At 41.7% G+C, this 8,781-nt stretch overlaps 1 protein-coding gene across 3 annotated transcripts in view; it reads left to right on the forward strand.

Moving 5' to 3' along the window:
- WDR35 (WD repeat domain 35) overlaps positions 1-8,781 on the forward strand; it is a 68,323-nt gene that overhangs the window by 3,959 nt on the left and 55,583 nt on the right. For all 3 annotated transcript variants that reach the window (XR_002101546.1, XM_019537361.1, XM_019537360.1), the window contains exons 5-8: positions 1,450-1,578; positions 3,828-3,961; positions 7,880-8,045; positions 8,480-8,625. Coding sequence is in view for 2 of the 3 variants with exons in the window: in XM_019537361.1 (XP_019392906.1) it covers positions 1,450-1,578; positions 3,828-3,961; positions 7,880-8,045; positions 8,480-8,625 (575 nt within the window). In the remaining variant the exon portion in view is untranslated. The remainder of the gene's footprint in view (positions 1-1,449; positions 1,579-3,827; positions 3,962-7,879; positions 8,046-8,479; positions 8,626-8,781) is intronic.

Here is an 8,781-nt window from a genome sequence, read left to right on the forward strand (position 1 = left end):
GAGTTGTATAAAATGTGAATTTTATACAATTTTCTAGGTTCTGTGCAGGTGGTGACCTGGAATGAACAGTATCAGAAACTAACCACCAGTGATCAAAATGGCCTCATCATTGTTTGGATGCTGTATAAAGGTACCATATGGGATAAGCCTGGGTAATTTAAGGTAGTTCAAACATGTGATGTGTAAACCACATTGAACTGAAACCTTATTAGCTTTGCTCAGTGGTCAGTTGTACATACTTACTATTTTATTTCCTGAGAAGAAGAAGGGCTGTAGAACTATGCAGAGGGTCGGAACTTACTGATTTAGGCTCAATGTTGACTATTAATATTGAATAATTAGGTATGCTATGGCAGTTAATGCAGGCAAAAAAGCCATATTGGTAAAAGTTTTGGTGTAGTCATTTTGTTTAGAGCAAGAAAGTTTTGAATAAGTTTATCTTAGAAATTATATCACAAATTCAGTATGCTAGTATAGCAAGTGTATCATATAAATACCTTTTGCATTTTTTTTTTTGACCTTTTCAAAACATTTCAGTGAATTTAAACTCAGTTGAAGGAGCTGAGCAATTATCACAAGTGGGCCTGCCAAAATGAATCAGGAGAGGGAGAGAGAGACTTTCAGTTCACTATTCTTCCTGTGCCAGATCAAGTGGATTACTTCACTTTGCCTAGGGTCATGATGACCTTATTACATAAGTTAGTACTAGAAAAGAACCATGCCATCATTTAGGGGTAGATCCAAATTAGTTCCATAAGTATCTAAATGGAACACTTGAGGATTTACTTGCAAAATAGAAATTCCAAATAATGCTGCCTCAGCAGCCACAAAACTTGGTAGACACCTAAATTTATTAAGTGGTTTCATTTTGGATTGCGGGGATCCCTGGGCTAACAACTTGGCTTCTGCACTTTCTCAGATACAATTTTGTTTGAGCACCTCAGCACTATTGTAGTCCACATTGATGCCTTCCCAGAACTAAAATCCCCCCTCAGTATTTCTTAAGATGGTTTCATCAAACTTTTACAAAAGGGAAACTGTAATGACACCTTTTCTATTTTATGCAAAGCCCGGTGCTAATTTAGTATTTTTTTTGCGGCCTTATTACATTGGAATGCCACATCTGATTTGCTGTCTGGTGTCATGTCAGGTCTCTTTCTGCTTAATTACTTAGAAGCTTTATTTCTTTTTGCTGAATGCATATTTCATATGATGCAACACTAATTTTATTTCCTTTTCATTTGATTTCTCTCTGAGTCTTTGTAATCTTTCTTCTTTTTGTGTTTTTAACATGTCAGGAGGTTAGTAGCATTTGTGAATATCGTTGTGCAGTTTGTAGATTTTTTTTCACATTTGAGATTTAATAATCAACACATCTGAGTTTATACTGTCTTCACTTAAAGGATTTTAAGATGAAAGGTACAATTGAATTTCATTTTCCGATAACAGGTGCTTGGTACGAAGAAATGATCAATAATAGAAATAAGTCTGTTGTTCGAAGTATGAGTTGGAATGCGGATGGACAAAAGATCTGTATTGTATATGAAGATGGGGCTGTGATTGTTGGTTCAGTTGATGGTAAGGTAACTGCTGTATTAACTAATGTAGTATTGTGGATATTTGGTTAGCTCTCACCTGGTAATTTTCCTTAGAAAACATGCTTAAAACAAAAATAAGATACACCAACTGAATTAAGTACCTGCTTATCTAGTACTAAAAATATAGCTGAAGTGATGGTTCCACGGAATATATATTGTAAATTCTTGTTTTCAAAGATGAGTCATTTTTTGGCTATAAAGATTACTTTTGTGTAGAAATACTAGTTGCTCCTTCTTAATTTAGTGGTGACAGTTCTCTTTAAAATTTGATAACCTCCTTCACTTAAGTTGTCCACTTTTGCATATTTTATTTTTTAATCCAGTATTTTTTACATCACCATTTTTTTTGCACACGCATAGTTTGAATTGTAAAGGTCATTTTAAAGATTAATTTTGCCATTGCTACAGTCCTTGATTGTAATTTGAATCCTTTGCTAAATTGTGGAAAAAGATGAATGTGTAAAAATAGCATGGTCTTTGTACTTTGTTTTTCTGGGTTTTCTGTTTGCCATGGCAAAACACAGATTTTCTCCTTTAAAGGAGAGAAACCCAGGAAGCTACAGGTTTCCCTGTGCAGGCTGGCAGAGTTCAAGCCTGAAAAGGGCTGCTTGGGGCTGGGGACAGAGGGCACCATGTGCATATGCATGCACACACATGCATATGGCAGCCAGGCAGGGTAGTGGAGAGCAGCTTTCTCCAAGTAAATATGGGGGTAAGGGGTGCAGGCTGCACAGGCAACATGTTGGTATGAAGAAATAATCAATAATAAAAATAAGTCTGTTGTTTGAAGTATGAGTTGGAATGCAGATGGACAAGACCCCCCCAGATTTCTGTGCCCACTGTGGGGTGTGGGGCTGCAACCAGGCTGGACTAGCTCTAGGCAGAAGCTGCCTCTGCAGCCCAGCAGGCGGGGGTCCTGGCGTGGGACAGAGTACTGCATCTCCATGGCTGCTAAGGTGAGGTGCCCTCTGCTCACTTGGTAGCAGAAGGGGTTACAACTTTGCGCTACTGCATTTCAACTTGGCCATGTCATCATGGCACTCCCTCCTGCACCAAGTCCTGCCCATTGGGCTCTGGAGGCGCCTACTGCCCAGAGCTGGTTCAGCCTGGCTGTAGCTCCGTGCCCTACTGTGGGGACAGAAATCTGTGTGTGGTGGAGGGGGGAGGGGCATATGCCTTCCCCCTGCACCCCAACACATCACTTGTGCCCATGTGCCCCCTCTCACACACCCAACCCCTTCCCCACACACATAGCCCTTTCCTCACATACTGGGCAGTTGGGGGTGAGGGCTGTGGGTCAGGAATGAGGGACACCAGCAGGACCAAGGGGCTCTGGGTTAAGAGTGAGGAGCACTGCCAGGGCTGGGGAGGCCAGGGGGCTATGGTTTAGGAGAGGGGCACTGGTAGGGTTGGGAGTGAAGGGCACTGGCATATCAGGGCTGCTTGGCACCTCCAGTGCAGTAGTTGGACAGCCGCAGCTGGACCTCCGTCCTGGTGAGCAAAGGGAGCAGGGGGAGCTCTGACTTTCTATGACAAAAAACCCCCCAACTTCATTGGCATTTAGAATTTATTATAGTAATTGAGGCATTGGCAGGCTCCCATATCGCTTTAACATTGTAAATATATTTATAAAAACCTTGTGTTCAGCTCATATGTATATCTTTGAAATGAAACTCCACTAATCACAGAAAAACACAGATTTTGGGGTTTTTTTTTTTTTTAAAAAAAAAAAAAATGAGAATTTGGGATTTAAAAGAAAAAAAACACCAAAACAAACAAAAAACCTCTAGGTTCCGTGCTGATAATTAAGCCAGCATTCTAGGTGGTTTTGCATATATGTGCGTTCGGTGCCTGAATAGTGATACACTGAAAGAAGAATGAACGCATAATCAAAAATAATTAAACTAAGAGCTTGACATCCATGTCACTTACTGCTTAAAAGAACAAAAAAATTGTATTAACACCAGAGATACAGCTCTCCACATTTGGTGCATCATAATGCTTGTATTCTTGAGATTTAAATTTATGTTCCACAAATTTTACATAAGTAAGGTATCTCATATCGAATAGTTTGTAGTAATTGTTTTTGTCGTTATACATATGACTAATAGCTCTTTTCGTTTGTAATTTTTAAATGTTAATTTTATTATTAGTTGATATATTTCCTTCACGTAAGTAACATATACCCAGTTACCAATTCTCTTAAATAGAATGGACTTTCTGTTACAGGTAATCGTATCTGGGGGAAAGATTTGAAAGGTACACAGCTGAGCCACGTAGCATGGTCCTCTGATAGCAAAGTTTTACTCTTTGGAATGGCAAATGGAGAAATTCACATTTATGACAATCAGGGAAATTTTATAGTAAGTTCAGAGCTATATGCTTTGAGTCTGTGTTAACTATTATTTTTAAATGTAAAAGTTAGTTTTCCTAACTTTCAAAGAAAATTTTATATATATTATATAAAATGTAAATATACACAATATATATAATACAGCAAAAAATACGTTATCCGGCACCTTACAAACTGGCATGCTCTATGAATTGGCATGCTGGTCAGCACGGCAAAAGCAAAACTGGAAGTGCCTACTGTGGCGCTTCTGGTTTCACCAGGTCCCCATGGCCTGGGGCAAAGCAGCCTGCACTGCTGAGCCCCCTCCTTGTTCCCCAGCACACTGACAGGGTGGGAGGGGTGGCAGCCCAAAAAGGCAAAGATTCCTGTTCAGGCCTCTCGGGTAATCAGCATATTTGGTTATCCGGCACCCCCCCATTCTCTACGGGTGCCGAATAACAAAGCTTTTGCTGTATATAATATATGTAATAGTACATATATTACATATGTTTATATAAATGTATGCATCTCTATCTCCATCTCCACACACACACACACACACGTATGTACATGTACATATAGCAAGTTTGCTAATGTAAATACCATATTTTCTTATATATGTACAATGCACCCCAGAATAAAAGATGAACCTTGTGGTTGAAAGACAGAAAGATCTTTTCTTGTAGCAAGTAACTGAGTAACAGCAGCTAGGGAGCCAAGCCTGTTCCTTGTTCTGATCACCATGACTAAGGCTGTGCAGATTTTACTTTCAGTTTTTGTCTGGTAAGCAGCAGAAACTGCTTTTACCATATTTCTTCCATTTAATGTGTACTAAAATTAAAATGTCTACCTGCTAGTTCTAGCAGCATGAGAGAGTGTGGTATTCAGAAAACATTTAGGCATATAGGCATTTGTACATATGCTGGTGTTGCAGTGCCAGGCACTTTTAAAAGTGCCTGGTGCTACGGCACATGCAGTTGTATAAAGTGGTGGTGGCATCTTAAGGGTGTTTTAGTTCAAAAGTGCACCACCACCATTTTCTGTGTACTGACGCTCATTTTGCCACTTATACAACTGTACGTGATGCGGTGCAGTGTGCATCAGCTTGTGTGTGGAGCAGACTTGATTAATCGAGTCTGCTCTGACCTGCTGAATCTCAAAAAGGTATGTTTATAACTGCCCATAGTACCTGTTTTATCATTCTGGGCAGCTAAGTAAATATAGCATCAGTGCATTCTTTGGTTTGCAATTAATTATGTAAAAAAAACAAAAAAAAAACAAACCACACACGCCCTGAAAATTGTTCATGCATGTGCTAGGTAAAAATTGCATGAATTTCACCAATACAATATATGTTGTGCAATAATATTGGGTAAGTGGGCTGTAACAGGGGGCCTGCTCCGGGGCTGATCTCACTGCAGCCCACCCACCTGTTCCTGGGCTAACCTCCCACATTCTCACCCACCATGCCTTGTTGTTAATTATTTAAAGATGTAATTAAGCAGGAGGCTGCCCATTTCCTGTCCCAATGCCAGGGGGCGCTATCTGCAGCTCCATTCCTCCCCTGCTCTGCAGCCCAAGCCTTGCTGATGGCAGAATCCTACTAATTGAACCCCGCCTGGATTCCTCTCTTCAGGCGGCCTCTTCCACCTTCATACTAGGCAGCATAGCTCCTTGAACCGCTTCCCCTTCGGGTGCAGTTCCCCCACAACCTTTGGCTCGCTAGCCCTGGCCCACCTCCAGGCCAGTAGGATCCCCAGGCCCTCAGCTCTTGGGCATTCCTCATGGTGGGCCCCTGACCCTTCCAGTCCTGGCCCCAGCATGGACCAGTCAGGGGAAGTTCAGACAGGTGTGAGTCTGTGGCCTCACCCTTTCTCTATGGGGTCTACCTTCCAGACCCTCAAACAAGGGGTAACCCACCCAGTGGTGGGGGCTAGGGGTTAAGGCACCCCAACCTGCCTTTCACCAGGGTGGTAACTGGCCTGGCTCCCATGCCACTGAGAGCCCCAGCAGGCCACCCACTCCTGGCAGGGTGCAGTTTTAGGGCTTACCCAGGACCAGGCACCTCCTGACCATCCCCTATAGCACCTCCCTTACCTCCAAATAATACCAGCAGCCCTCCAGCCAGGCAGTGTTGTTGCCTGGCCTCCAGCAGCAGAACTGCCCTGTTTATAAGGGCAGCCCCAGATTCAAAATGGCTGCCCTCATCAAGCAACTGGCAGCTGCCAGCTCCAGGCCCTTAAAGTGGCAGGCACCTTCAGTGCCCTGCCATATGGGGGATCAAATTCACCCTGCCCAATTTTGGTCTGGTGGGTGCTGTATGTAGTGTGTAGGGTGGTTCAGCCCTGCGTGTTGCAAGCAGCACATTCTTGTCCTGCTCTAGGGGGTCACTGTGCATGGGGTACTCACTGCTTGGCGCGCCCTACCGCACCGGCCCTGTGTGCTGGCTCCAGGGCTGGTCCAGATCAAATCCCAGACTGCCCTTGCTCATTGGAGCCAACACACAGGGCTGGGCTGGTGGAGAACCGCATGCAGCATGTGCCCAGTGCTGGCCCTATGCACCACATGCAGAGTGAGCCTTGAGTAGGGCCAGTGTGTTTTTTGCATCCAGCATGTGGGGTTGGACTGGCTGTGAGCACTGTACGTGGCACAGGGGATTGGCATGGGTTGTGGGCTGCATGCAGTGCCCTACTAGACTGCTCCTGGAGACCCTACACAGGGCTGGTCTGGCATGGGTGCTGTATGCAGCTTCTGCCCTGGACTGACCCCCTGTGCCACTTGCAGTACCCATGTTGCTGGGTCTAGTCCATGCACCAATCTGCCTTAATGTACATGGTCAGTCCAAGGCCCACAGGTTGGCTCATAGGGCTCCACAGACTGGATCTGGTCCATGGGGTGAATGTTTGACACTCCTGGCATAAACCAACGGTTTCCTATCACATTTTTTGGCAGGGAGACAGTGAACTAAAGATCTTAGATGTTTAAAGGAAAATCTCTGTAGCTGGTCCTTGAATAAAGATAAATGGCTTTAATATTATTTTATATTTCTAATGGTTGGTGTAGAACTTAATGTCCCACAAGTATTTGAGTGGGCCAGGGAGGTTATATGGACTGTACCATGACACACCTGTCTGATTTAAAAGGTCAAGCAAAGCTTTATTGGCTACACACAGAGATAAAGCAGCAATGCTGCATGCATTAAAGTGAATCTCACTATGCTACAATAATTTTAGGTGGATGCAATGAGAGTCCCGGATCAGTAGGCCATGCTGGGGCGAGAATCCTAGGTCACCATGTCAGCGTTAGTCATGTGTTGTATTTGTCATTTATGTTGAAGTTCCAGTTAGCTGGAATACAGGAATAACTCTGTGTAGTATTACATATTTTGGCAATGACAATGTAAAGTGAAATCTTTTAAATTGGCTCCCTAGATGGACAGAGAATTGCCTAAATTAATAGAATGTATCAGTTAAGAGAAGAAGCCATTTTAAGATTAGTTTAAAAAGATTGGTAGACAGGAAATTATATTCCCTTAATTTATATGTCCTGAAATTGTTGGTAAACAAGAGCTAGTTAAAAAAAAAACCCAAACCAGAAAACCTATCATTATAACATTAGATTTAAATGCTTTTAACATTTTTAAATGCCTTTTTTTAGTAATTGAGCTAATTCAGAGTAAATGCAAAATGTTTTGATTGACCTGAACTTAATTTTATTGGCATAATACTTTGTGAAAATTTTCAAAATTTTAACTGTCTATTTTGATTGGGAACATTTTTTCAAATCTCATCATTTTTTTTCTTGGGTGGAAGAAAAATCATTTGGGTAGGAAAAACATTTCCTACGCAACTCTAATCTTTTATAAGGTTATGGTATAAATGTGCATTGCAATTAGAACCATTTTGATTAAATATATGATAGATAACGATTAAAGTTTTTTTTTGTCTAGATGAAAATGAAACTGAATTGCTTGGTGAATGTAACTGGAGCATTTAGTATTGCTGGAATACACTGGTACCATGGTGCAGAAGGGTACATTGAGCCCGATTGCCCTTGCCTTGCTATTTGTTTTGACAATGGAAGATGCCAGATAATGAGACATGAGAATGACCCAAGTGAGTACACCTTACTTTTTATCTCATGCAGGCAAGGTCTAACACCCAACTGAAAAGTATTTCTATGTTTGTAACATGTTTACTTTTGGCTGCTGCATTCAGTCAATTCCAGAATTTCAGAGAGAGTTTCCTAGAATGGGTGGGAGCCACGTGATTTTGGTGAAACCTGGGAATTGAGAAGGGGAATAGAGGACATGGAGAGCCACAGCACCTTTATAGAGGGGGATGGAATGGAATATCTTGCTTGTATGTAAGCTGCTTGGTGTGCAGAAACAACTTTATTTCAGCACCTCTGATAACATCTGAACTTACATAGGATTAGGTGTATTTAAAACATGAACTAGTGCTGTTTTTGCTAAAGTCTTGGAAACTGATCGTTGAGCCATTCCTGACCTAATATTGCTAATACTCAACTTCTTATTTCTAAAAAATAGACCCTGTTTTGATTGACACTGGTATGAATGTGGTTTGTATCCAGTGGAATCATTGTGGAAGTGTGTTGGCTGTGGCAGGCTCCCAAAAAACAACTACCCAAGAGAAAGATATCAATATTGTTCAGTTCTACACTCCATTTGGTGAGGTAAAAATACGTTGCAACTTGTCTAAAAAACTCAAATTAAGGTGTTTATTTTGCTTGTCTAGTGATTGCTGTAATTATGATTAGAATTTTCATAGTGTTCTGTACTTTGAATATGTGAGTTATATATATTTAGAAGAATATATTTATATTTTTATA

This window comes from Crocodylus porosus, unplaced genomic scaffold (genome assembly GCF_001723895.1).
Source record: "Crocodylus porosus isolate Cpor-Errol unplaced genomic scaffold, CroPor_comp1, whole genome shotgun sequence".
In the NCBI taxonomy this organism is placed as follows: Eukaryota; Metazoa; Chordata; order Crocodylia; family Crocodylidae; genus Crocodylus; species Crocodylus porosus.